At 58.8% G+C, this 27,970-nt stretch overlaps 5 protein-coding genes across 5 annotated transcripts; 2 read left to right on the top strand and 3 right to left on the bottom strand.

Moving 5' to 3' along the window:
* Positions 1 to 324: 324 nt before the first annotated feature.
* mads2 (MADS box transcription factor) lies at positions 325 to 5,224 on the top strand (the record flags this gene model as incomplete). The annotated part of the gene is made up of 6 exons (XM_002953501.1): positions 325 to 577; positions 2,545 to 2,723; positions 3,073 to 3,272; positions 3,821 to 4,000; positions 4,357 to 4,758; positions 5,025 to 5,224. Coding segments are annotated over 6 exons (1,414 nt in total), but the record flags the coding sequence as incomplete, so codon positions are not given.
* A 533-nt stretch (positions 5,225 to 5,757) lies between these two features.
* Positions 5,758 to 8,529, bottom strand: fenA (nuclease, Rad2 family). The gene is made up of 8 exons (XM_002953404.1): positions 8,144 to 8,529; positions 7,949 to 8,042; positions 7,622 to 7,819; positions 7,050 to 7,199; positions 6,581 to 6,688; positions 6,372 to 6,437; positions 6,075 to 6,228; positions 5,758 to 5,946 (listed from the first exon to the last, which is right to left on the bottom strand). Exons 1-8 carry the CDS (start codon positions 8,455 to 8,457, stop codon positions 5,837 to 5,839), a joined length of 1,194 nt encoding a protein of 397 aa, XP_002953450.1. The 5' UTR covers positions 8,458 to 8,529; the 3' UTR covers positions 5,758 to 5,836.
* Positions 8,530 to 8,558: 29 nt separating this feature from the next.
* On the top strand, positions 8,559 to 15,576 carry VOLCADRAFT_118382 (uncharacterized protein; the record flags this gene model as incomplete). Its single annotated transcript, XM_002953500.1, has 5 exons — positions 8,559 to 8,595; positions 8,745 to 8,944; positions 9,255 to 10,856; positions 12,593 to 13,112; positions 13,550 to 15,576. The coding sequence occupies 5 exons, from the start codon at positions 8,559 to 8,561 to the stop codon at positions 15,574 to 15,576; spliced, it is 4,386 nt and encodes a 1,461-aa protein (XP_002953546.1).
* Positions 15,577 to 19,698: 4,122 nt separating this feature from the next.
* VOLCADRAFT_105972 (uncharacterized protein) lies at positions 19,699 to 21,126 on the bottom strand (the record flags this gene model as incomplete). The annotated part of the gene is made up of 3 exons (XM_002953403.1): positions 19,699 to 20,209; positions 20,330 to 20,654; positions 20,932 to 21,126. The coding sequence occupies 3 exons, from the start codon at positions 21,124 to 21,126 to the stop codon at positions 19,827 to 19,829; spliced, it is 903 nt and encodes a 300-aa protein (XP_002953449.1). The 3' UTR covers positions 19,699 to 19,826.
* Positions 21,127 to 22,002: 876 nt separating this feature from the next.
* Positions 22,003 to 27,841, bottom strand: VOLCADRAFT_118381 (uncharacterized protein; the record flags this gene model as incomplete). The annotated part of the gene is made up of 10 exons (XM_002953402.1): positions 22,003 to 22,568; positions 22,839 to 23,044; positions 23,431 to 23,501; positions 23,582 to 24,655; positions 25,202 to 25,357; positions 25,572 to 26,060; positions 26,325 to 26,509; positions 26,804 to 26,983; positions 27,210 to 27,320; positions 27,601 to 27,841. 10 exons carry the CDS (start codon positions 27,839 to 27,841, stop codon positions 22,003 to 22,005), a joined length of 3,279 nt encoding a protein of 1,092 aa, XP_002953448.1.
* Between the last annotated feature and the right edge of the window lie 129 nt (positions 27,842 to 27,970).

Below are 27,970 nucleotides of genomic sequence, written 5' to 3'. Positions count from 1 at the left end.
GGTGCATCCTTGCGCCACAACGTCGACGGCTGATCAGTATCTTGACTGAGGCCGCACAGATGCTGTCGCTCTCGTAAAGCAGTCCTAAAAATCACGTGAGGAAAGCAAACGACCGGACCGGACGACGCGGCCAGCCCTGAACGTCGTCCATCTAGTACACCTCGCAAAAGAAGGCCGGGCGGGCCGACGGGCTTCACGACGCAGCCGCCTATTCTCCGACGGTGCAACGCAAAGAAGTGGTGCCAGCGCTCGTGTGGGCCTGACCGCACTGTTTGACTGCAGCGAGCAAGCGTGAACCCCCCAGAGCACACGCAACCCCCCTTCATGGACCTGTTCGAAACGCTGGGGCTGGGCCCCCGTCAGCCGGAGGAAAACGAGGTATACATTGCGATTTACGAGGACCCCGTAGACTCGGCCGCCACTGCCGCCATCGACGCTGCCGCCACCGCGCCTAGAGACGGTGGTAGCGGCGGCGGCGGTGGCGGCAGCGACGATGCCAACGGGGATTCTAAAGCAGCAGCACGTACGGCGCCGTACGGTGATGACTCTGCCCCGTGCAGCAGCTCGGCCGAAGGAGGTAATGCGGAGAAGGGGCGGGCTACCTGGTATGACGAGCTTTTCGTGTACGAGCTTTTCGTGTACGACGTAGTTGCGGGTTGCAAACCCCGCCGGCTGAGCTAGGGCTGGATGGCTAACGACCTGGGGCTGGGAACTAAAACCTTGGTCAGTGAACTCGAGAGAGTTGCGAGATGGGTGGTGGTGGTTTCGGTGCTAATTCGGTTCAAGTGGTGGTTGGGGCCAGAACGACGTCTCTGGTGGTGTCGTTCTGGGACGGAGGCCCTAAATGACCCACGGGTCACACTTCGGGTTGCTGAACCGAGCCTGATTCAGCTACAAGCCATGCATTCCAATTATAAGGCCATTGCGCGCAATATGCCGTATTAACACCCGGGAAGGCACCACCGGGTTCAGTCCAGAGAGCGCTGCAGGTGGTGGTGGTGGTAGTAGTAGTAGTAGTAGTAGTAGTAGTAGTAGTAGTAGTAGTAGTAGTAGTAGTAGTAGTAGTAGTAGTAGTTGTTGTTTTGAAGAAATAACGAATGAAGCCCATGCCCCCCGGGCTTTGATGGTCACGCCCGGAGCTTTCGGAACTTGTAGGTATTGGTATTGGCATTACACCGAGTCCCAGACCGCAGGCATGCAGGTGGTCATGAGAACCTGGAGATGATGGACAGCCGCAGCAAGGACAGGAAAGATGGCGAAGAGAAGGACAAGGGAGAACAGCTAGGAGGACAGGGAGAGCGGAGGCCTAAGCCCCTACTAGACTCACATCACGCATGGGTCAACTGTCTGACCCATCAACCGTAGGTGGCTCGGTAGGATTACTTCTCAACTCCTCAAAACCCAGAAGCTCTGAAAACGTCACAACACGTGAAGGGTCCAGAATGAACCCCCTCTCCCCTCCTCTCCCCCCCTCTCCCCCCCCTCTCCCCCTCCTCTCCCCCTCCTCTCCCCATGCTTGCCGCTCCTCTTCTATCCCAGCTGTCGACCGCCTAGAGCTCTTGCGGGCCCGATGTACGGCATGGCTGCTGCCGTACATTAATGGGTACGTGTGGAATAAGGACCCGCTGGTGCTCCGTGTTTCGTCGCGGCAGGCCCCGCCCTGGGAGCGGAGGAGGCGGGGACCTGCTGGGGGGCGCCGCCCTAGGGGCTCCACTGCGGCTGAGGAGGCGGCGGCGACGACGGCGACGACGGCGACGGCGGCGGCGACGGCGGCGGCAGCAGGTAACAAGGCTCCTGAACGGCTAACATTAACAGTATTTCCTGTTGGGTTGTTGCAGTGTTGTGCTTCTTTGCGTCGCCGTTACGATGGATGGACGAAGGAGTATGTGAAAGGCTCTTTCCGCCCAGGCGTGCTCACTATGTATGTATGTTGTTACAGGGTGGTTAACTTCGCCAGCGGCCCCCTTTCCCGGGGCAGTCCCTGCTCTCCCCTGCTAGAGGGGCACCCTAATCCGTCACCCCATCCGACTTCAGAATGTACTCGTTGGGTTCGGCAACTCACCACCAGCATCCAACCAAATCTAGCGGATCAACGGCGCATCAACTTAGTTCCTGGTCAGCTCGCAAGTTGATATTATCACGTCCTACACCGTCCATATGATGGGGGGCCACCTCCCATTTCATCACTCCTCAAACACCCGAGGAGCTGGCAGGCGGATTTGAACCCGGGTCGACTGGATCGACTGGGAGCAGAAGTCAGGCCTTAACTTCTGCCAGCCGCCTGCCTATGTATGTATGTATGTGTGTATGTATGTGTGTTTTGTTCCCCTCCCCTGCCCGATGATCCCTACACGTACCACCGCACCGCACTGCACCATGGAAAGCTGCCTTGCCTTCTCCACTGGTGAAGGTGGTGGTCTGGGGATGGACGGATAGGGAACAACATCAGCACTCTCACACACTCACACTCACACTCACACACTCACACTCACACACTCACACTCACACACTCACACTCACACACTCACTCACACACTCACACAGGAGGTACTGGTGGGCAGCCGTCGGGCACTTCTGGCGGCAGCGCAGCCGACGGCGGCAGGGAGGGTTGCGTGTGGGCTGTCGTACGGTTCGGTGATGCTGTGGACGACGAGTGGTGGCTGGTGTGGCTGCTGCTGCGGATGTCCCGGGACCTCCAGAACCTATCCGTACAGGTGGTGTGGGTGCGTGGCGGCTGGGGCTGCGGCTGGCGGTACAGCAGGGGTCAGGACAGCGGCGAGGAAACCCGGGGGGGAGCGGGGGAGAGAGCCCGGCCAAAACCCCCCTTCCCGCGCCCATTCACTTCCGACAACCCTTCCGTACACTCGCACATTACGCAGGTACCACATTACCTTCTTTGATCCGCATTCCATGCCAGCATCATTTCGCCCGTCCCTTCACCCTTCACCCCACACCACTACATCAGCGCCATTTTCGCCAGTCCTCAACACCCTCCTCTCGCACGCATCGTACACACACATACATACACACACACGCACCCCTCTGTGTGTGCACACATCCCCGCAACCGCAGGTGTGGGATAACGACGGGCAGTTCCTCCTGATCGAGGCTGCCTACGCCCTGCCGCGCTGGCTCAAGCCCGAGATCTCAGACAACCGCGTGTGGCTACGCCGCGGCCAGATGCACATCATTCCGCTTCCCAGCACTGCAGCCCCAGACCTGCCGGCCAGTCCAACCGTGGCTCAGGCGCTGGCGGTGCTGCGAGAGGCCAGGTAATGCCCCGCCGTGTCTGTTTGGCGTTTCCTTATTAGCTTGTTTTATAAATATATACAAGTTTACGGGGTTTGGAGCCCATTTCATAGCAGGCCGTCAATGCACCGCTGGTCAGAGGAGAAGTTTTGATAGAAGCAGCTGTCCGCACCACCCTACTATGACCTCGTCTGAAGAAACTGTTAACTGTGTGGTAATGTTGTAAGACGTGCCCGAAAAGCGACGGTATAGCAATGATTGACGGCCGGCTCCGGGATTTGTTGAGACAGTTTGAGTTTTTTGTCGTCTCAGAAAAGTCGTCGCTATCCTTGCGTGCGGGGGCGGCACATCTTGGGGCACACGCGCGGCTTGACCTTCACTTCTCATGACCTACACTTTTTCATTGTTCATCTCACAACCCATATCTGCTGACCTTGCTGGGGCCTCCTCTCTTTCAGGGGCTGTTATGGGCTGTAATGCTGGCTTCTTCGTTCGCCTATTGGCCCCGTTGGCCTATCCTGGTTCTCTTGGGTGATCGCTTGCTCCCTTGGGTGACCGCGCCCCGTCTCAGGTTCGCCACCGCGAGTCTGCGAGTACAGCGGCCCATCGACCAGCGGCTGGAGGGCTACCCAGCTCGGGCGCGCCGCGAGCAGCAGCAGGTGGCCCGCTGCTTGCTGCCGGGGCCAGTGGCGGCGGCGCTGCAAGCCGAGCCGCAGTTGGTTTCGCAGCTCGTCGAGGCGTTCTACCTTAGGTGCGGCTGTGTGGACACGTTTTTTTGTGCTGCTATCACTCCGATCCCGCGCCTATTGCCTGCTAAAGACGAGGAATGTTGGGTATTATTTTTATTGCAAGAGCAGCATTTCCCTCGGTTTCTCATGCGACAAGGGCTAATGTGCCTGGGAAGGAAGACGCTTTTGCTGCGGCCTTGGCAATCTGTGCTGCTTCTTGCTTTTATTTCCATGCACTTCCTCATGTGGAGTTCTCCACGTCCAGCTCTCAGATGCGATAGTTGTTTTGACATGCTGCCAGATCGAGAAATGGCACGCTTCCCTCCCAGCTCGTCACCACCTCTGCTCTGCCCTGACCTCGCCGCGGTTCGGCCTTCAGGGATGCGGACGACATGCGTGCCGCCGCACGCATGCGCTTCCTGCCGGCGGCCCTGGAGCGCTCCCCGGTTCTGGTGCGCATGACTCGCTGCCACTACGCCCAGTTGGCGGCACAGCGCTTCTCCGCGCCGCGCGGCCTAGCCATGCCGCCGCCGGACAGCCCGCTGGCCAAGGCGGCCGATCTGGGGCTGAAGCTGACGGTGGCAGCGGAGATTCTCTGCGCAAGGCACGCCCCCGCAGTGCTTCAGCAGCAGAAGCAAAAGCAGGGGAATGGGGAGGCGGAGGCTGCGGGCACCGGGGCCCAGAGTGAGGCGCACTTCGCGGGGAACCCCTGCTGGGGGCGGTTCAAGGCCTCTTTAGAAAGCAACGGCTACTTCCAGGGCCACATCCCCGGCTCAAGAAGGTGGGAGCTGGTTTCAGAGAGAGTCCTGGTCGGGGCTTTCTGCCCCGGGGCCTCATGTCCGGCGGTCACAACACATGTAGCGCCGGCGGCCCCAGGTGCTGGTTACTAGGGAGCTGCGCAAGCCTGTTTGTTTTGCCATGGTAGGCATACAGGCATACACTAGTCCGCTCGCTTCAGGTTTAGGGCTTTAGGGGCGTAGGGCGTACGACGACAGAGAGAGGGAAACGTGCCCAGAGGAAACGTAATCCCGTGTCCTTCCTTGCCAGATACAAGGAGTTGCTGGCGGCGGCTCTGGAGATATATGCAGCCGGGCTCACCGCTGAGGGTGACGACGGCAGTAGCAGCGGCAGCAGCATGCCTCAGAGCTGTGGCGGCGGGGTGGCGCTACTCCGGGACCCCGGTGGACGGCTTGCAGAGGCGGTATTGGGGAAGGTGGCCGATAGCGGCAGGGTTGAGAAGGCAACAGGTGGGTGGGTGACGTGGGTGGTGATCCTCGCAGGTTCACATGCTTTTAGATTTTAGAGGTAGTAATAGTCGAAACGCCTTGAAGACCTTGTCTTTGCCGCCATCGGCATCAATTACCAGGGAACGCCCCAGCCCAGCCCATTGGGGCATCAGATGGTATCCGGCGCTCTCAAAACATATATCGGCGAATGTCCTTGGAATGTCCGTGCGCTATTTAGAGAAAACCGCTACGACGCAGCATAGGGGATGCATAGGAGATGTCAGTCACAAATTTGCAGCCATGCGATTGCAACGAGTATGCTCGTGCTGCGCACTGTTCCGGCCGCGTAAATGTCACGTAAATGTTGCATGGACCCCAACCATGGACTACATCCGTTAACACAAAGGCTCGTCGTTCGTTCAACACACATGCAAATGCTCAGCAAATAGCCCTAGCGGAATTAGCTAATAGCATCGCCGTTGCTTTTAACCCAATGCAAAAAAACAGCACGACAGACACCTGCACCACGCCTCCTTGCCGCGACGCTGAATGATACGCTACCCGTCCATGAATTGTACAAAGAAAATCTGTAACATGCATCATAAGCGGCGACCACTTTATTCCTCCCGGCCTTTACTTCTTGCCACCGCCGACTCCAAACTTGCCCTTCTTGACCGGTCCTTTGGCCGCCGGCGCTGCGCCAGGCCCGCCTTTCCGCTTCTTGTCCTCCTTAGCGGGCGGCTCTGCAGAACAAGGCGAGGCAAAGTGTGTAGAAGCATCCTTTCTTTATACAGACCACCGTTCCTCCCTTATCGCATCAATGTCAACCTTTTGACAACAGCAGCACCCGAACGGGGTTGTTGAGTCGTACCTTTGGTTTTAGCGGCACTGTCCGTGTTGGACTTCGGCAGTGCCGTGAAGAACGTATCCATACGGCCCTGGTTAGCCTTGCCCTTGTGCTGCTTGATGCGCGAGACGGCTGCCCGAACACGCTGCTCGCTAAAATTCTTTTCGTTCACCAGGAACTGCGGACAAAGAACGCCGAGGGCAAAGGCAAGGCCTTCAACAAACCGCTGTCATTCACCTAATACCGTTCCGTGTACAACCCATCTTGGCGATCAGTACAATCCCACACCATTCACAGATCCGGGACTGGTTAATGGTTTACCTGCACTAGCCCCTCCTCGTCGGGGCTGCTCCATTTAAGCTGCGGCAGTTCGGCAGCCGGCGTGACCTGCATCCCAGTGCGATGGCAGCACATGCAAGCATGAATATTTGCCATTGCTTGCTGTGGGAAGGCACTTCATCACATAAAGTACTTCGGAGGCTGCATGCCCCAGTCTCTGCACACAAATGTTCCCGGTCCATAATCCGCACCTCTGGGTTTTTGAAGAATTCGTGGCTCTCCTTGTATGGGAAAGGCTCCGGCACTGGGAACTTGGCCTTGTCCAGCTCCTCCAGAATGGCCTCGATGCTGCCGTGCTTCTGTGGGGCAAAATACAGTCACAATACAGCTGAACGATTTTGCGATACGCGCTTTTTGCTAGCGGCAGGTTGTCGTTGAATGAAATTAATTGCCCGGACGCTTGACGTTTCGAGGTGGGTCTTGAATTGCATATACCTAGAGGCTATGTTGCGAGCAGCATGAGTGCATGGCCATCTTACTTGCCTTCAGACCCCCCTGTTACAGAGCTTTTATGAGAAACTCTTCCCAGCGCAAGAGTAGAAAACTCCGATTGTGATGCATTACTCGTTGTGGGGCTCTTAGCTGCGGATACTGCAACAGGCTGCCGGGTTATTGGCGCCCTTGTTGCGCTGCCCGACCTGTGCTGCTCGACCTGCGCACCTTGATGAGCTGCAGCGCGCGCACGGCCCCGATGCCACGGATGGTGCCACAGTAATCGCACCCCATAAGAATGCACATGTCGATGAACTGGTCATCGTCCAGGCCGAGCTCCTGGAGCGCCACGGCGCGGTCGATTTCCTGCACTGGGACCTGCGTGGAGCCGGCGGTTACGCCGGAGGTTAGTAAGTGTAGCACCCGCGAGGAGGAAGCCACGTAGAGCATAGCAGACAATTGATGCAAAACGGCAAAGGGCCACAGCGCAAAGGGCCACAGCGCGGTTTCTGACGTAGGCGTCGTCCTCGTTTCCGTCCTCGTTTCATAGCAGGCTGTGTGATGGAAATGAAGATGTGCAGGGCGTGGGGGGCGTAGCAAGTGGAAATGTTTCTGCACCCGCAGTTAGCTTTGAACCCAGGAGGCGGCCAGAGCAGCTCTAGTGCATGGCTCTGGCTCACGGCCAGAGCCATGCAGAGCTGCAAGGCCGCCGATCTGTTCTGTAAGCGGTGCACCGCCAGGCACAAAGCTTCCCAGGCATGCATGGCGAGAAGCGGCACGCCCATGGATCCTGCACGCACATTGGAGCTACTGGGGGCCATAAGGTGGCGGATGACACGTGGCGCGCCGAACGTGAGCGCGTCCATATCCTCCGTTGCTAGCCCGTACACTAGGCCAGCTTTGGCCATCTCCGCACACTGCGCCTCTGCCTCAGAAGGTGCTTCCACAACGGGCACGCCCATGAGACGCAGCAATCGCTTGCAATCCTCATTGTGCTCCTGCGTTCGGGGTTGAGGGGGTTGGGTTTGTTTCATCGTTCTGTTATCTTACTCGGGACCAAATGGGTGCATAGCTGCCACCCTACCGCATAGCCACGTTGCCTGCTGTGGGTTTGCCCACATGCGCACCTTGGTGACACGGACCGAACGCTTGCTGTACTTCTCAACAGCCTCCGCGTCCCCCGCCTCCTTAGCCTTCTCTAAGGCCTCGTTGGCGTCGGCCCTGCGGCCACGTTCACGGCCGTTCACGGTGCTCAGCAATCATTTTGGAATGGGCTGGGGGTGAACATTGATGAGGGTTCTCGACTGTTGCGAGAAGCCAACCTGCGTTCCGAACGCATAGCGAGCTGGTCCTGCTTGAGTTGTGGGGGCTTGCCGTCGAAGACGTACACAGGCTTGATGCCAGCTTCGAGCATTCTTGCTGTTCGGAAAAACATTCCTTGTAGATGGCTTGTGATGTCGCCAGCCTCGTTCGTCAGCAGCTGGTCACCCTGCCGGCCGACGACTACCATGAACTGATAGATATGCATACTAGCATCGACAGCAACCTTGCGTCCAAAAAGATTTTCAAATTTTGTTTCCTTGATGCATCCCGGAGCATTATCGCCGAGCAGTTTGGTCAGTCCGTGAATTCCCATGGTGGCGGGTTCGCTTGGCGGTCACGACGCAGCTCTTCCTATTCAAGTCGCCTGAACCGTTCAGCTATAAAGACTAACACTACGGGTTTATTAAATAAAAAATGTTTCGGTGCATTTATATCTGTACGGCAGCGTGGGGTAACTGTATGCTTATACTCATGTACACTCGCTCAGGTTCTATTGCTTTACACATATCGACTTTGTCCCTGGCTTCGTATGTGCTGGACACGCAAAACCACAAGGGCTGAGCTGTCATGCCCTTCTTTTCCCCTGTGCTCCTTCATCAGGGAGCCAAGCCTGTCACGTAGCCGAAGACGACGACAGCTGGCTTGACCAGCAACCTGATCGCCTCCAAGCTGAGCTGGATTGCCGGCAGGCGGAGCTGCACAAACATGCCGATCGCCACAGCGGTGGAAACGACCCACCAAGCGATGCACCCGCCCCACAGGGCGGCTCACGAAGCCGATCCGACCGGCGGCATGTTCGGGTAGGAAGGCATGCATGCCCTCGGGTGCTTTGGCTGAGCCCGTCGCCCTTTTGGGCACTGCCTAGAGGATTCGGCTCTGGCTGCGTCCGGCCGTTCCTTAGCATACGGCAAAGTACTTTTCCATAACGCGACACGGCATTTGTCTTCAACAATTGTTGTCTCCTGTTATTATTTGTTAATTGTCTCCTAGCTTACTGCGGTGCTAGCCGCTGCTTGATCTGCCTGCCTGCCATTTCTGGCTCACGCGACGAGGTACCACCTACTCCGCAGCAACCCGTACGGACCCGTAACCACCGGGCTCCCCCTGCAGGAGGTCGACGCTGACGACATTGCCGCCAAGCTGCGCGGCTTTATGGAACAGCTGTCTGGCTTGGAAGGCGTGGAGACCCCGACCGACAAAGCGGGGTCATCTACTAAGGTAGGGCCCGGCAGTGTCAGCAGCGGCGTGGACTTCAACCCGGCCAGGTTTCTCTTGGAGCTGGAGAAGGTTTTGGGGACGGGCGGACCCACGGGTCGGCAGGCTAAGCACCCGCAGGGAGGGGAAATGGACAACGGAACGGAAGGGGAAGAGGAGGGTGAGACATCGACGGAGGAGGGTTCGTCTTTCTTCTCCTCGGATGATGATGACCTGGACGATAGCGACGACGACGGTGAAGATGACGATGAGGATGAGGAGCGGGAGAAAGCGGAAAAGGGTCAAGTAGGTTTGGGCTCCACAGGCTTGGGGCCCGAGGACCTACATGCCACCTGGTCGCGTCGGCCTGGGGGGTCTGAAGAATCTCCCAGTTCGAGACCGGCGCAACGGTCTCAATTACACGAATCTCATCGTCCCGCCTCTCAGGCGCCAGCTGCAGCCGCAGGGCCCGGCCTTGTCAGTAGCCTGCAGCAAAGTCAGGGTACAGTATCGGCCAACAGCCCGGGGGTAAGCAGCCAGCATACGGCTGGGGGTAGGCAGCCGCAGCCGGCCTTGAAGCGGGGCTTCCTGTCACGACAGGGAGCTCCCACCGCCGGTATCGCCCACGCAAGAACAGGGCGGGACGGAGCAATGACGCGGAAGGCCGATGTTGGCCCGGTTGGTTCCGTCGGAGCTGGCATGGGCCCTGCCCGGTGGCCGGTGGCCGGGCCGGGGAGGAAAAGCGCCCCCGCCTCAGCTGCGACCGGGGTTGTCGCCTCAGCCGCTGGTGGCAGCAGCGGTGGCGGCTCGCGGCGGCAGCTCGACTGGGAGATCCAGACAGCGACGGACAGTGATGACGAAGAGGAGGACCGTGATGGCGACGGGTGGAGCGATGTCACCGGCTCCGATAGCGCTGCTGGGGATCATCGTGGGGGGCAGCAGTGGGATTACGGTCACGGTCAAGGGGACGGGGATGGGGATGGGGACGGGGATGGGGATGGGGACGGGGATGGGGATGATCACATCGCTACAACGAGGTTGCTGGGTGCCTTGGGCATCGGGACGATGACCAACAGCAGCATCGAGGGCGACAGCAGTGATGGCGAGCGGCATTGGTCTTCTGTAACCACGCGTCGCGGTGGCGTGGATACAGCGGAAAAGCCGCTTCGAGGCACTGCACGGCAGCGACATCGTTGCGACATCGTTGGTGTGGCAGCCTCGGCAAGGACGGGGAGGGTTTCATTGCCAGGGGCTGGCAACCGCGGTGGCGGCGCCACTGGGAATGCCTGTCGTGGCGGCGGCGACGGCGACGGGGACGATGACGCTTTCATGCCGCTGTACGACAGCGCCATGCAAGCGGAGTTGGCGGGCACAACGCTTGCACAGAGCTTTGACGTCGGGCCAGGCATCCCTGTTGGTGGCATTCGGAAGTCAAGTGTTGCTAGTGCGCGCGTCTCCGGAACGGCAGGGGCTCCTGTTGCGCAGGATCTGCAACCGGTTGACCTTGACATGAACTTGGTGCGGAACTTGCTTCGCTCGTATACCGCGCAGCAGGGGAGCGCAGGGCCTGCAGGCAACATTGCTGCGATGCTAGGGATGCCACTTGTTGAGGGGGATGTGGAGAACTGAAGACGAGTTGCGGTACCGGGACAAGGGGCCCGCTGCTCGGGGATGTTGTGGGCGTCTTTGCTTGGTCGCTATTGTGGTACTGTCCCGCCTTGTTTCTGTCTACGAAAAGGCTGTACCTATTGCTTTCTGTGTGGAGTTGCCTTTCGGCAAGAGTTGGGACTGCGCATGTAGTATATCGGACTAGAGATATGATGCGTTGGACTGGATCCTTTCCGGTCTTGCAAATGCTTGCTTAGTTGGCTTATAAGTGTTTATAGCGAATAAGATTCGATTTATACATATACTATTGTTAGGAAGATTCGTGTTCGCCTCGCACTGCCTGTCGATCGGCAAGCGATGCCATAGCGAGGAACCAGACACACGGAAATTGGTCTTGTGCAGACGCAGGAGGCTGTGTTAGTACATTGGCACATAGGGCGACAACGCGTTGCATCGGCAAATCGTATTAACGTTCGCCAGCGCGCACAGCCCAAGTCCAGCGCGCTAACCGGCGGCAAGAGGAGTGCTAGTGCTGAAGGAGTTGGCTTCTGTAAATCTTATTTGGCTTTTTCTTCGTCTTGTTTTCATCGTCACTGTTGCGAGGGGGCTCTTCGGAGTAAGTCGCGTAGCTTCGCAGGTGCCTCGGAGCGCTAATCCCTATCGTTAAGCTTATGAGGGTATTTCCACCTTACATACACGGCATTTTGCAGGGTCAGGGGCGTGCGGTGCATCGGGAAGGGTTTTGTGCGCTTGCTGTCCTGCTGCTCGCCCAGACGACGGAGCGACGCTTGCAGGAGTTTTGGATACGTGTAAAGGACAGCACAGATGGGTGCGCAACAATCGTCTGCTGCTGGTGAGGGGATACAACACTAAGGGTTCCGCCATGACCTTTGCTTCGTTCCCTTAGCAAGCCTATCCTGGTAACCATTGTAAAATTTTCTATATCAGCAGGCCCTGCCCAAGACGCTGTTAAGCCGGGCGATGCTCCGGGTGCTCAAGGCGGTGATTTGCAAGCAGTGAAGGCACATGCCATTGATTGCTGCTCTGTGGCAAGCTCGTACCAGAGTATATCTGAACTTGAAGATTTCCTAAAACCAGGTGCGGACACTGGGAGACGGCTTTGGGCGGTTCTGCTTCTCGGGGAGGCGCCATCCCAAAGCTTGGAAGCGTGTTGGCGACCTTATTCGTCGGGCGATGTCTATCCGATGGATTTGCTCGCAATTGCCTTCCTGTTAATGCCTTTACGCGAGCTATTATCGTAACTGCCGGCTTCAGGCGAACTGGCGCTCACACGCTGGAGCCGGCCAACCATTGCACCATCTGAAATCCTTAACAATCCCATATATGAGGGTGATGAGCTGAATCCAGTCGAAGAGGAACGCGAGCCGCGGCTGGCGCCGTCGGGAAGCGACGTCGCTATACCTCCTGCGGACCGGCCCGCCACGGACAGCCCAGTGCCAGAACAGGCTGCGGTACGTATGGCACATCGGTACGGAGAATGAACTCGCTGCTCTGTGTATGTATTCGTTCTCGACGAAACACGGCATTCGGCTTGTATATCGGCACTACTCTAGAATGTGATGTCTTTATTCGCACTCGTATCCCTGACGATTCACACCTCTGTTTCAATGTCGACACCCGTCCAGGGCGAATCCTCCGGCGAGGAAGCTGCGGCCCAATTTGAGGATAACGGCGCGGACGGCGCCAGGAGCCAGACCCCAGCCGCGGTTGTCCCTCCCGCTCCCGCCACCGCCGCCGCCGCAGCGGCAGATGAGCCCCCAACAACCCCAATCGTAGGCGTGCCAGTGGTCGATGATGGGTTCAGCGCTTCCATTGCCGACGCGTCCGTGCCCCCGGCCGATGCGGGGGCTACTTTACTCGCACTTCGCCGAGCTTCTGCTGAAAAGATTGTCTCCGCTGCCGCTGAGCCTTCCATTGCGAAAGCAGAGCCACAAGCGATGGCGGCGTCCGCAGCATGCTTAACGTCAGCTGAGGCCACCGGGCCTCAGAGCTCAGCACTGAACGACCAGAGCTCCCTTGCCGCCACTGCCGTCGCCGCGGATACCGAGTCCCTGGCGGCTGCCTCAGCGCCATTGTCCGGGTCTAAGATCGCTGCCGCTGGGCCAGCGGCATGCAGCGCATGCGAAACCGCCACTGCAGGTGCAGGTGTGTGTATTTACATTGGCGGCGTCTAGCATCCGCCATGTAATGCGCGCGGTCGGTTTGTCACAGGCAAAAAAAGGTTGCATGAGGCCACACGCCAACGCTGAGCTCCGTGGACCTGCACGTGAAGCTACCGGCTACCATGTCCGCGTCTTTTTCATTCTCACGACATGCCCTTTCTGCACCTTACTGTAGCATTTTGTAATGGCGACTTACGTCCGGCCGCCTACACCCTATACCACCCTTTTAACACGGCTCACATGGCTTCCTTGAATGAACGAGTAGTATAGGGGAAAAGAGGCGGTTGGACGGAGGTCGCTGCTCCTCACCGCCGCAGCAATGTGTGTATGTATGTGTGTGTGTGTGTTATGGGAGCTGTGTGCTATGTGAGCTGCGACAAAAGGACTGAGCCCCTTGTCCTTCTGTCAACTTGCCAGCAGGTGTCCTCGCCGTGCCGCCCCTCCCAGCGCCAACTGCTATTCCAGGAGAGCCTGCGGAGGCGGCCGCAGTACCGCCAGCAAGCCGTCGTGGCTCACCCGTCATCGGCACGGCTCCGGAACCAGCCCAGACAGCTTTCGTCAACGATGATAACGATGTAGCAGCCCCGGCGGCCGCAGAAGCGGAGGCGACGGCTACAGCCCCGGATACGGTGATTGCCACCGAACAAGCCGCCAACACTATCGAGGCACCTGTTACCCATCGTGCTCCTGTAGACAGCGTCAGCGGCGCTACGGCCGCGGCGGTAGCTGGTGCTGCGGAGGGGAAAGTCGTTACAGCTGCTGACAGCGTAGGAGGTCCCGACGGAGAAGGAGCGCGGACCGTTGCGGTGGCGACGGATGCATCTTCAGGTGGTCCCGATGTGGACCCTGCTGCACCTGCGGAGGAGTCAGCAGACCACGTTTCCGCCGTCAGGCCGCAGCTGCCGTTGGAGCTTCCCTCCAGCCCTTCAGATGACTCCGCAACAGCTCCAATGGATGTTGCCACTGCAGTGATATCGCCGCCGAAGAATGAAGTGACATCGCCGGCTGCGGTCCAGTATGAGGATACCCCGCCAGGGTTGACGGCAGACGCGGAGGCGACGGTGACGGAGCCGGCAGTAGCAGTGAAGCCGGCAGTAGCGGAGGCGGGGGTGGCGGAGCAGGCAGTAGCGGAGGCAGAGGTGACGGAAGCAGACGTGGCGGAGCAGGCAGCTATGGCAGCGGAGGCGGTGGAGCCGCCTGCCTCTGGGGAGCCGATGGAGCCGGCAGTGCAACTTCCGGCGGTGGCGGCACCAATAATAGCAGAGGCGACGATGGTTGAGTCGGTGGTACTGGAGCCGGCAGTAGCGGAGCCGGCAGTGGCGGAGCCGGCAGTAGCGGAGCCGGCAGTGGCGGAGCCGGCAGTAGCGGAGCCGGTAGTGGCGGAGCCGGCAGTAGCGGAGCCGGCAGTGGCGGAGCCGGAAGTAGCGGAGCCGGCAGTGGCGGAGCCGGAAGTAGCGGAGCCGGCAGCGGCAGAACTAACAGTTGCGCAAACCACCGTAAGGGAGACGGCAGTGGCGGAGACGGCGGTAACGGAGCCCGCTGTACTGGAGCCGTCAATGACGGGCTCAACGTTGGCGGAGACGACTGCCAAAGGCGCAGCCGTTGCCGCAAGCACGGAAAAGGTGGAGGCTGTCCCGTCTGTGAAGGCCACAGCGGAGGAGATGGCAGCCGCCGCCAAACAGGTGGTCCCCAGCCCGCCGCTGGACGCTGCGCCGGCTGGGGTGGAGGGAGTGGCGCCGGCGGTGGAGGGAATGGCAAGCAAAGACCCCGCCGCGGATGCTGCAACAGGGCCAGTTGGTGGTGTACATAGCGGCGACGAGGAGAGCGCTGCGACCTTCATACCAGCAACGCCGGTGCCGCCAGCACCGTCAGCGCCCGCCGCCGACCGGCTCAAGTCACATCGCGTCCTGGACACCGACCTGTACCTGTCCGATGAGGACGATTCCGCTTCGTCGCCGTCAAAGACCCAACAGCGCGCAAGCCGGGCTGGAACGCCGGACACGGTCGTCTATTCGCACGGCAGAGATTACCAGGCCGACATTACAGGCGCCAGACCTGTGCACACCAAGTCTGGACAGAGTCTGATGGGGGATATCGCCGATGCGGCAGCGAGGGCGACGGAGGCGCATAGCACCATGAAGGGGGAGGCGAAAGAGAACGGCGGCGGGGTCGCTTCGAGCCCGGATGGCACCACCGCGGCAAGCACTGAGGCACCTGGTTCCTCCTCACCCGCAGACACCTTGGGCCTAGCGGCTGGTGCCCAGATCGCCACCCCGTTTGCCAACGGCAAGGAAGCCGCCGCCGCCGCCTCTGCGGCCAAGGCGGCGGAGGAGGAGGCTGCGGCGAGAGCGGCCGCCAGGGCTTTGGCCAAGTCGCGAGCAAAGGCAGAGAAATCCAAGCAGGGAGGCATCTTCAGTTGCTTTGGCTGCTTCAGTCCCGCGCAATAGTAGCGGAGGAACTGACGACTGCTCCTAGATCAGCATATCAAGCAATACCGCGCGCAGATACAGCCACCACTGCGAGAGGGCGATGCAGGCGATGCAGCAACACAGCGCGGATGTGGATGGATGGAAGTGGCAGCACCCGCATGCACCCGCATGCACCCGCCGTCTCAATAAGTGCGCCTAAGTCCTCCTATATCTATATCCCTGTTCCGCCTGTGCGTGTATGTATGTTGCTTGAGCGGTTGTGGCATCTGGTGCAGCAGGCGCTGCGGTCCGCGCGCCTCATCGCCCACACCAGCTGCTGCAGATGAAGTAGCTCTGCACCATTTGGTGCAGCTGCTGCGGCACCATCTGGTGTAGCCCCGTGCTCCGCAGCGGGTGGCGGACTACACAGGTGGCAGAGTAGTAGCAGCAGACTACTACGGACAGCGCGACAGCGGGCCACCACACAGGCCGCAGGCGCCACAGAGTCTGGGACCCCGGGTTGCCGCCCATGGTTTGAAAGGTATGCAGTGTGATCGTATGATGCTAGGGAACAGCGAACAAACCCTTCTGAAAACTTGGCTGAGTTTTGGAATCTGGGGGCTCCAGCAGCTGCTGACTCACTTCTGTAGCATCTGAAGCCGCCAAATGAAGATTTTACGATGAGTGCGGTTGTTAGTTGTCACGGCGCTTGCGGTACACGAGTTGATAAAGATTACGTTGTTACCATGTTATTAATAGTCACGATTGCTTGCATTTGCGCCACCATGCATTATTGCGTCCCTAAGTGGGATCCAGTTGTTCGGCGTTCACTAAATATGATCTGGCTGCCGTTTATGGCTTTAGACCGCGGTTCAGGCTGTATGATGGCATCAAAATGCGAGCGGTGGCAGCAGCAGCAGCAGGAGGGGGAGGGGGAACGTGCAGCTGTGTCGTGTTGTATAGATTGGATTGGATGACAGATGACGGTTATCCGGGACACTCTCTTTGTTTCTCTCTTTTCCCCACACCGTCTCTTTCCTTCGTTGCTGCAACGGTTTTGGTTGGTTACCGCACATGCCGCTTGACCTTGCTTTCATGGAGACCTGGCTTTCCGGTCCTGAAGTATCTTAATCCTTTAGGGAAACAAGGGGGGGGACCTAACTACAGAGGAGGAAGTGGGAGGGGAGATGCACTGACGGACTCGCACTCACCGCATGCACCGCTCCGCGTACATGTCGCGGCCTGGACGGCGGATGATCACGCACTTGCAGCACTAAGCATTTGGGGCTTACGGCTCAAGGAGAGCGACGAGAGCTATGTCCTGTGCGGGATGGTCGGTCTCGTACCGCAACGTACTGAGGCCTTATGTTGCTATTCTAGAGTCGGTCGGTCGGTCGGTCCGAAACATGCAGGTCGGCCTTCCTAGTCCAATGGCCATTGGTTGCTTGGACCTGTTCGATGTGGCGCGGCCCGGCCCGGCATGGAGACCGGTACGGTGAAGGCGCAGTGAGTTGTGTGTGATGGTGGTAGCATGCGCTGGGCGCTGTGGAATTTTGGCTTGATGGATGTTCCCTGATGGATTCCTGATTCGTTGCTGACGTGGCCCCGCTGAGAGGGACGGGAAGAGCAGGATGTGATGCAGCGGGGTGACCATGTAGGCCACTGCTGCTACCATTGCTGCTGTGCTGCTACTGTTGCTATTTTTGCTATTGCTAAGTTGTGAGTTGCGAGAAGAACTGGTCCGTTGTACATTCTTCTAAGCTAACTACGGGTTTGACGATGTGGAGGTGAGCGTTTAAGGTGCGCTGTGTGCGCAAAACGATCGTGGACTGATTTTGATGATGATGTGGGGCGGAATCTGGCTCTTCTGGCGGGGAGTTGGCTGCTGGAATGCGTATTTGTGGTGTTGTATGCCATGTCATGTCATCAGTGCGGCTTGTGGGCGTGCCGGAGTGTTCCACTTTTCGTGTAGTGTGGAAACTGATGCGCTGATAGGCGCGGAGGTGGGTGGTTTCCGGAGTCTGGTCCGAAACGCGCTAGAGCTTCGAGATCGCGGTGTCGTGAACAAAGGCGGGTATGTGTCGTAATGGCGTTTCCTTTGCGACGTGAGGGAAGGGATGTCTTCTTCTGCAGCGCGATTATGGGGCACACGCCGTTGCGGCATCCTTGGACCTAATGGCCATGCAGGCTGGTTTTTTCAAGGGGTGGGACGGGCGATGTCAGCTTTAGGAGACCTGAGCTGTGGGTGGGTGAGATTGTGTGAGATCTTCAAGCGGCGCATAGGAGGGAATGATGTGCGCATCATCCCATGGGTTTCATGCGGGGTGGCTGCGTGTGTGCGCGGGTGAATGGGACGGAGAGCGTGTGGCTGCGTGATGGCTGCGAGTCAGCTGTTTGCAGAAAATTGAAGCATCGTCCGAGGCCTTCTGTTCCTTGTCCTTCAGCTTCCTTGCTGTTGTGATGAACGAGATGGACGGGGGAACAGTCCGATGGAAAGAGCCGAGCTGTGTAGCGGTTTGGATGTTGACGAAGACATCATCAGAGCTGTTATGGGCTACGGCTTATGCCCTACACAGCTGCAGCATGCTACAGCTTGACTGTGTACGGCGTAAGGCTTATGCGGTGAAAAAGGCAGTAGAGCTGCATGTGAAGTGGCGTCCGGCGTGGCTGCAGGGGCTATCATAGGGGTACAGCCGCGCGTTTTATGATGACAGTGAGCTCGTATTACGTTGCTGCGATATGTGCAGGGCACGGCAGGGGCAAGTGTTCGCTGTGTGCCCCATCATCGCGCACTCTACCTTGCCACGTAAATGTGTGTCATTGCTGCCCGCGCATATCACTAAGTTAAGAGCGGCAGCTTCGAAAGTAAAGGTGAAACCAAGCATAGACAATTTTGCGAAGCGCTGTCCATGCAATTTTTATGTGTTGTTTCTTCCTTCCTGCGACTACGAGATGTCTCGACCGGGTATAAGACAAAAACATGACAAAGAGAGAAGACGTTAACATGCCCCCTGCGGCGAAGTCGTAGGTCGTGTCCAAAGTAAGCAAGTATTTGTCGGGCGTCAAAGTAACAAGTTGGATGGGAGGGCACCGGCACCCTATGACTTTTCTTTGGTGTGTATATGCGCATTGCATAACTCGTGACGGAGAGAAAGAGCGTATGATGTACTTAGGACGCTACATGATGCTGTATAATGCAAGGGAGAAGTCTTGTCGGCCGTTGAGGAGGTGTCGAGTGTTGGGCATGTTCCAGTCTTGGTTAGCTGGCTGGCTCGCAGTTACATGTGGCGTCTACTGGCTTGTACTGTGCGGCCGTGCTGTGCTTGCCGTAGGCTCTGGGCTTGTCAAGGCGTAGCGCCGCGTCTGTTTCGCTATCTTTTGAATAAGAGTTATGAAAAAGTTGATGCCAGCGTTGATTACTGTAATGTGCTGCTGCGTGCCTTTAAGGCAGCGCTGGTTGGTTGACGATCGTGCAGCAGTGAGTGCTGCTTGTATGGTTGTTGGGTTGGATAAAGTTTTCGAACTGTTGAAATGCGCGGGGCAACGCGGGGTTGTGATTGTGCAATGTACAGTTGTGATTTCTACGGTCGTTTGCTGTTGTGTATAAGTGATGTGGTCGTCTCACTTTCGTTGATTGAGCTTCGATAGTCTTTTACTTACCATGTTTGTTTGACCCCCAACCCACGTCGTGTGCACAGACCTCATCCCAAATACGCTATGTAAGCAGCGGCAGCGATTCCGTCATTTCACCACCAACCTAGCACCGTCATGCCCCACTCCTAACCTACTTGCACCTTTCCCCCTTCAGGCATTAGCGTTGCCCCAAGTCCCACACACTTCCCAACGCTATCAGCGGCCCAACAGTCTCCAGTCCCAATCGCCTGGAGGCACAGCCGCCGCGTTGCCTGCTGTTTGTGAGCTGCGCCATGGCGGCACGCTAGGATTGAGGACCACAATCGCATCATTTGCTCCGAACTTTGTGACCGATCGTGCTTCAGCATTGCAAGCTAGCTGGATGATGGATGAGGCAATATACGGAATATACGGCACTCCAAAATGTCGGGTCCTTGATGGGTTTAGACTTTCGTTCCAGATGCCCTGCCCACTCCCACTCGGCGATGCCATCTTCAGTTTTCGATGCAGCAGCCCTAAATAGCATAACGATCTATGAATAATTTACATGGTCTGTTGCATTTCCCGCCAGCGGTTCGCGCACCATTTTTCAAAACAAACACCCCGAGGGAAACACCCTTAGCCGCCCATTAACCGCCCGCGCTCCATCACACCTATTATGACGCATCAGTTCGCTCCTCCGACGCAGATAGCGACAGGAAGGCGTAGTCCCCCTCCCGCAGGCACTTGAAACTGAGCCGCAGCGGGCCGCCGCCAAACAACCGGCTGTCCGTGACCATCGTGTGAAACTCCCCCCATTCCCCGCATTCGTCCACGCCGTACACCTCCTTGGCGGGCAGCAGCGCCTCGTTATACAGGTCCCGGTCGAGTTGGCGGCCCAGGAGTGCCGTACCGTCCCCAACACGCATTCCAATTCCCGATGCAAGCCCACCACCGTCTACACCCGCCCCCGAACCTCCAAATCCCCCGCCGCATGCTCCCAACTGCATTTCACCACCACTGAGAGTGAAACCCGCCTGCTGTGCCGCGGATAGCTGGACTGCCGCCGCAACACCACCACTAACATTACCACCGATAGGTTCGTCACCTGGACCCTTCCCCGCGGAGCCTCCTAGAGTGCGAGACTCTGCGGCTGTTACACCTGTGTCTGCGTTCGCACCTGCCATCGCCGCAGTTGCTCGCTGCGCAGCCGGCTCGAATTTGGTTACATTGACGCACGTGATCAACGGCTTCATGCCGTACGCCCAGATTAGCTCCAGTAGCAGCCCGCGTTCGATGCCCCACAGCGGGCAGATTAGATCGACACCCGTACCGGCGGCTGCACGAGGCATGAAGGAGTTGCAGACGTCAAGGATATCCCCCGTGGCGAGAGCTGTAATGCCGTACTGCTCTCGAAGGTGATTGATGTTGGCTCGGTAGCTGTCCAAGAAGGTGGGTGCCGAGGAGATCTCCAAGACAGCGTGGGGCAGACCTAGCGCACGAGCCTGATGGAGGTGGCAATGGTAATTGGAAAGCGACGGCAGAAAGGGTGGGCGATGTGACTTATGGGGTTGGTGTTTTGGGTTTACATTTAGCTACGCAGGCGTACAAACACAAACAAAGCACATGTGGGACACCAAGTATTTTGTGAATGATGCATGCGAGAGGACACGAGTGCGTAGGTCTTGGCGCCTAAAGCCCCCTTAGGACACGCACATGGGCACGTCGGGGAAAAGGTGAAAATGCATAAGATATGCGTGAGATACACTTCTACCTACATACCTGTAGCTGCACCACTTCAAGGGGGTGCGCTTTGAAGGACTGCTTTCTGCCTGCGGGTACGAAAGTCACTAGTAAGACTACTTCGCAATCCTCGACCTTGGCTAGCCGCGCTTGCACGTCCTCGCGCCAAGCGTCGTCATTGCCGATGGCCTCCAGAGCGACCTCCGGCATCCGCATTAAATGAAGGACCGTCATAGAGTCCTTGCCGCCAGTGAAAGAGACAGCCGCTTTTCGGGCGATGCTTGTTATGGGCGGCGCGGCGGCCATGTCGGCAAACGTGCAAGTAAAACTGCCTTCAGCCTCAATGATACATACAGATGAGGTGGTAACTGATTACTTCAAGTACTATGCATGGGCTGTCGCGAGAACTTGTAAATACGCATGCAACGACGGTGCGAAACAGTCGGAGTCAGGTTTAAGGTATCAGATCATCTCAATTTGCCAAAAGCCGTGACGATCAGCTGCCAGCTTAGCTTACGAGTTAATTTAACGTATTTGGTTAGTTGGACACCTGCCGGAACGCCCGGCATGGTTCATTAGTTGACAACTTGTACTTTAATTACTTGCTAACTTGTACGGCAAGCACGCGCAAGCCCTAATCCGGGCAAGTAGCAGACCGTTCTGGGAAGCAATTTAAGGCCTCCGACAGCGCTTGAAAATTCCTTTACAAACTCCTTTACAATACGTACAGTACAGCAGACTCCTTTCGCCCATGAATGCTACTGTGCGTGGCGTCCGCACGCCCCAACCCCCCTGCCACAACCGTACCATTGCCGTTCGCGACAACCCGATGAGGCCCAAATTGTCCATGGGACCATAGCACTTCACGGTGTGGACCCATGTACAGCCCAGGATGGCTTCTCAAGACGACCCATCGTTTGGACCCTATCCTCGTCCTCATCCCCACCATATCGCACCTGCTGCGCTGCGTTCCAAATGCCCTATTCCCGTGTATTATGCAAGGTTGTTGGGAGAGGGACTTCTTAACGCTCGTACGTACAAAGTCAGCCACTCCGAAAAGCCGCCACAGCCACTGCCGTACGGTAGCCATACAGGACGACAGTTGCCTGCTTACAGTTCGGTCAACCCCCTGGGACTGCCAACAATCTTGTCAAAGTCCCACTTCACTCCCCCAGTGTTCAAAGAAACCGCCGGCCCTGTCTTTTGCTGCTGGTGCTGCCCTGTCCCATCGTCCTCGTTCGCACTCCACCACATGCTGCTGCCAACACCAACCCCTGGCGCGTTGCTCCCTAGTTGGGAAACCTGTCCCATAACACGGCTCCACGCCTGCTCCTGCCCCGCGGACGTAGCTGCCTCGCGCCCCGCACCGGCCCCAAGCTCGCTACCTGATCTGCTCAGTCCAGAAGCTTTACTAAGGTAACGGGGTCCCAGCTCGATTCCCCCGTCACTCGGTAACGTTGACGACGGCGCCGCCGCCGCCAGACCACCCTCAGAATAGTCCCTGCGGGAAGATTGTACCGCGCCACCGCCGCCGTCACTGCCGTGCAGCCCTGTGCCGACGCGACCGTCCCGGAACGCCGCCAGCAGGGCATCCGCTGCGGCGAAAGCTGGCGCCAAGCCCTGTAAATGCTCTGGAGTTGGCGGCCGCTGTGGATGATCCGGAAGAGCAACACCGCCTGCGGAGGCAGCGGAGCCGCCGACGGAGCTGACTGGGGTTGCTGCTGCTGCTGCTGCTGTGGAGCCGCCGGTGGAGGCCACCCCAGGCCCGACTTTGCCGGATCCGCAGTAAGCAGCTACGGATGTAGTGCTTGGCTGCACACCAACTGCCAGGCTGGAGTTCCCAACTGAAAAGCCACCTCCGGCGGCGGAGTGTATGCCGCCACTGGTATAGAAGCCGTTGCTGCTGCCAATACCGCCGCCGCCGGTGCCACTGTTACCTAACCCACCGTTGCCGCTGCCGCCTCTACCGCCGGCGCCGCCGCTCAAGTGGCTATTGTCACTGCTGCCGCCAGCGCCACTGCTGCCACCAATGCCGCTGCCGCCGCTGACTCCGCCGCTGCCCACGCCATTGCCGCTGCCGCCGCCGACGCAATGACTGCCCCCTGCGGACCGCCGCAAGGCGTCTTCCTTTGTTGGCTCGGGTGGAGGGAACCTGCAGCCAAACCAGCACACGCGAAAAGGCAGCGTCCTCAGACAACGTCCTGCGTGCTAAACAACCAGGCAAGGACAAAAGCGTAGAAGCTCCGCGGCTGCTAGTAAGCAGCGTCTGTCAGGAGCGCGTCCGCGGTCAATGTGTTAGTGCTCCATCGCCCTTCCGCAAACGGCGGCGCGACGACAACGCCCATCGGTGCTGTGGGTGGTGTGAGACAACGGCGTCGCCTTCTTCCATCGTTCCTTCCATTAACAATAGCCTTCGCCCGTGACTGTTGCCTCCGCATCATCACCCGTCCTCCCCCCTACGATGGGACTTGAGCACGAACACGACACGAGAACGACACGAACACGGAAGTGTTTCCCATGCGGCCCATCCGGATGTACCTCTTGCCGTCCAGATGTCCGAAGTCTCCCACCCAGGATTTGGACCACTTCACCACCTCGGGTCGCACCGCCTGCGATAGATACAGCGAACAGTGAAGCGGGATGCAGGCAGCTGGTAAAGAGACACGGCGCAGCAGCAGCGAACACCCACCTTGAGCGCCTCGGCTCGCGGGCTGGGGCGTGGCTGCTGCGATGATGCGACCGGCATCGGGCCCGCCGGCCCCCTCGGCCCCGAGCTTGGACTCATTCCCAGCCACCCTGTCCGGCCGCCCCAGCTGCTGCCCAATGTTCCTGCAACTGTGGTACTGCCAGTGGGTGATCCAGTCGCCCATCCGGATGGCTGCGCCAGCCAGTGCTGCCCCGATGCTGGCTGCGTCAACTGCTGTTGGTGGTGCTGGGGTAGCTGGTATGTTGACGCGGAAAAGTGTGGCCAGCGTCCCTCCCATACGGTGGGCCCCGAAAGCCAGGCCGGGGCGTTCGGAGGCTGCGCTTGCTGGCTGTCCGCCCACGCCACACGCCGCGTTTGGAACAATCCTTCATCTCCGTACTGACGGCCGCTGTACGGGTCGTGCGGCTGCTGCGGTACCGTGGACGTCAGCCCCGCAGGGCTGACGACAGGGTAAGGGCCGCCGCTGCGCGGCGCCTGAGCCTGGCCCTGCACCGCAGCGAGCTCGGTGGCTGCGTTGGGGACGCGCGGATACAAGGTGAGCAGCGACGCGTCCGCTGGCGGGTGTGCCGCCGCTGGTGGCGGTGGCGGTCCGTGGTGCGGCATCGCCGGCCAGGAGTTCCGAGCTGACGCTGCTGCTCCCTCCCTACCTCGGGGCGAGGCGGCGGCTGGTGGCGCGGACTGCTCTGAGCCCCGCTGGTAAGGACCTGGCGCCGGTTGCGGCTCCGCCCACGGCTGCTGCTGTTGCTGCTGCTGCTGTTGCTGCTGCTGGTGAGGCTGCTGTTGTTGTTGCTGCTGTTGCTGCTGCTGCTGTCTGGGTGTCGCTGGGCGCTGTGACATCGGGTCTTGCTGCGACGCGTGCGACGGAGAATTTGGCTCCTGCTGTTGTTGTTGTTGGTGGTGGTGGTTGTGGAGCTGCTGCTGTGGGCGCTGTTGTTGCTGAGGTGGCGTGATGAACCAGGCAGTGAAGGGGTTTGACTCCAGGCTGTCGGCTATCTCCGAGGGCCGGGAGGGGGACTTCGGGGAGGCGCCGTGCGACCAGGAGGAGGCGGAGTTCTCCTGCAGGCGCGTGAGGGTGTTTTTAGTGGCGGTAGGGCAGGGCAGGACAGGGGGAGTAAAGACACGCAAGAAGGCCCTCACCAGAGTTGAGCTCAACTTGCAAGAAACGCATGAACCCGTATACACAGGAAATGGGACTTAGGAAATGGGTATGGGTGACCCAGTCCCTAAGGCAATCCCGGTGAAGGCAGTCGAGGAAACTCCGGGAGGAAGCCATTCATTGAGGCCGCTGCAAGTCTCGCACATGCTAAGAGGCCAGAGGAAAAGCATGAGGGGACGTACGGCCAAAGACAGCATGGCCATGGACGAGGGCAAGGGAGGCGCCTTACAAGGCGTGCACCACCGTATGGCCGCGTGGGGAAAGATTTAGGGCCCTTGGGAATAGCGGGGCCATTCCAGCGCTCCCTCTCTATCCTGTATATAACGTCCATGGGGCCCCCGGCTTTTACGGACACACCCGCACTTGTGTGCGGAACTTGTAACTTGTAACTTTAAACCAGCGGCCCTATCCCCACTATCATAAGTTCCAAAGTTCCAAACACCCACCTGCTGCTGGTGCTGTTGCGGGGTCCCCCGGGGCCGCGGGAAAGCCACCGCGGCCTCGGCAGCGCGCTGCCTAGCCTCTCGGCGGGCTCGCGCTGCCGCCCTGTCCGCTTGGACTTGCTCCCGGATGCGTGAAGTGACCTTGGCGGTGCGGATGGGCTGCAAGGCAGGGAGGATGGAAGGTCACAGGAAGGGCATATCTTCAAGTGGATCGCTGTAGGATGGGACGGACCCGGACTTGGGGTAACTCACCATGCTAGCATGGGCAAGTCAAACTGAGAGGACATGAGCTCGTCTTTCAAGATGCAGCGGGCAGGCGCCCGGATCCCTGGTCAGGAAGACGGCCCCCCTCACGGCCGTCATTTTGCCTTACCTTCCAAGCAGGCCGGCTGGCATCGTTGCCGGGTTGCTGTTGATGCTTTAATTGCGGCCTCTGAGAAGCCGCCTGCTGCTGCTTCGTGTGGGGCTGCGGCGGCGGCGGTGGGGAGCCCCATGGGGACGCTACCGCCGCTGCTCCAGACGCACTTGCCGGGGCGGCGATAGGCCCGGTAGGCTGTACCACGTACAGCTGCGGCCCTGTACTACCGTTGCCGTATGGGTCAGCGACCCCGTACGGCGCCTGGAAAGGCCCCAGCACGCCAGGGTGTGCCGTCGGCCCGCTGCCGATCGGGTACGGCTCTGGTGCGGGGCCGCCGTGGAGGGGCGGCGTCGCGAATGGCGGTGGCGGCATGTACTGCTGCTGCTGCTGCTGCTGTGGCGGCGGCGGCAGTTGCTGCGCGCGTGTCGGAGACGCAGCGTGGCCGTATCCGCTGCTGGGCACGTCCACGTAGCGAGATGTCACCAGGTCGTTTTTCCAAATGGGCTGCACGTTGCGGTGCCGTGCGTGTGTGTCCAAAGGGAGCATAAATTACATTAAAAAAAGTGGGTGCGAAAGCAGCCTTTCCTTTCCTAGCACATATATGCGCAAGTGACAGGTGCGGATGCAGATTGGGTGGCCTGAGGCAATCCCACCTTCCATGAATCCTGTACAGCATCCCAAGGCGAATCCTCTCCCTCGCTACTGGGCTCTTGACCAGTCCGTCCCTGACTCCAACTCTCCTCTCTTCCCTCCCTCCGGCTCCCCTACCTGCCCTAGGAACGCCTGCGGGTCCGGTTGCACCGAGTAGGCCAGACGTGGGGGCCGCCGGTCGGGGCGCGGAGCAGACCGGGAGCGCGCACCTCCGCCACCGCTGCCACTTCCGTTACTGCTGCTGCGCCACTCCTCTCCATCACCCCACCAGGAGGGATATTCGGGACCATGCCGCCCGTCGCCTGCCAAACACCCGCGTGTGCAACCCCCAGGGAGACAGGGTGTGTTCAGTGCGTTCCCGTCCTCGCCCACCACGCTCCCTAACTCGATTATTATCAGCTTCCGGACTTTTCTCCATCGCGGATTTCAACAAGGCGGCTTTCCCCGTGTTCCGTTCCCGACTTACATTTCGCAACTCCACCAAACTGTCATGCAAGAAATACATTGACCAACCCGAACAGCGGCGCAGCTTAACCCTGCGGACCACTCGGGCCCCCGTGGCCATGCGGCATCATCCCTACTTGGCCCTGGCGCACCTGGCAGCATCGGGCTGCGCTTCTTGCCCGGGGGGGAGTAGGTGTGCCCGATGTCCCCAGTGCGCCACTCCGAGGCAGGCCGCCCGCTAGGACTCAGGCCCCGCTGCGCCAATCCGGCTGCAGCGGCGCGGTCCAGGAGCTTGGCGGGCATGTCCTGGGGGTCGATAGCCAGACCTTGGCCTAGGCCAAAGGTCAGCCAAGTGCGATGATAGATGGGGTTGGGGTATGCAAAATAAGCGCGGGCCAAGTTCTGAGCAGGACTGGGAAATGTCCCTCAAAGCAAGAGGGCATTTTGATGGCTTTCAGACAGTTGGTTCAGTCATTCCACGTTCCGTTTAGTTCCAACCCCGATTTTGCGGAGAAATAGCTCATATGGCCATGCCGCCGTCGTTCGCCACGAGCACACCTTTGTACTGGAGCCATTTCTCGGCGTGCCGCAGGGCAACGTTTGCCGCAGCTAAATCGGCTCTCTGCTGATCAATGCCCTGACTTGAAGAAGGCGCTGGCGCGTCTGCTGCTGCGATGCAGTTAATGAAGTTGCGTTGGCATCGCATCGAGTATTTGCCGCTGCATTAGTCAGTGGCAGGCCGCACCTGCTTCGACAGCTGATCCAGGTTGATGATGTAATTTTCGTACTCGACACTGCTGCTACAAACAGGAAAAAGCACGATTTACTTGCATCGGCGGGCTGGTGAAGGCCATCCTCGCGTTTGACTGCGTTGACACCTGGCCCACCTCGCCCTTTTGAATGTCCAAAACCACGTTTTCGAGTTGGGCCCGCAAATCTTCAAGCTGACCATTGATGCCAGGGATAGCCCTCTTGACAGTAACCGCCTTCGCTCCATTTGCGACTAGGCCCCGTAATTCCTCGAGCGGGATGATTGCCTTTCCATCAAGACAGCCAAGCTGCAAAACCCCATAGAGCAACGTAAGCTTGGAGACCTCCTGCCAGTCCTGTTCGGCATAATTTTGCAGAAAGGTGCGAATAGCTTTGTTGCGGAGAAGATGCTCAAACCAGGGCTCAAATGACCTAACCATCCTGTGAGCTCTTTGATGTTAGATACCACCATAGTGTTCTGTTGCCTAGTTTGTTGCTCTTTCGTGCTTCGGCTGTCATCCATGGCAGTTGTTCGTTTTTTATCGGTTGACGCATCGAGAATCATGCTG

The sequence above is a fragment of the Volvox carteri genome, assembly GCF_000143455.1.
Source record: "Volvox carteri f. nagariensis unplaced genomic scaffold VOLCAscaffold_36, whole genome shotgun sequence".
NCBI lineage: Eukaryota > Viridiplantae > Chlorophyta > Chlorophyceae > Chlamydomonadales > Volvocaceae > Volvox > Volvox carteri.
The sequence above is the reverse complement of the archived record's forward strand: the minus strand, read 5'-3'. Positions and strand labels throughout refer to the sequence as shown.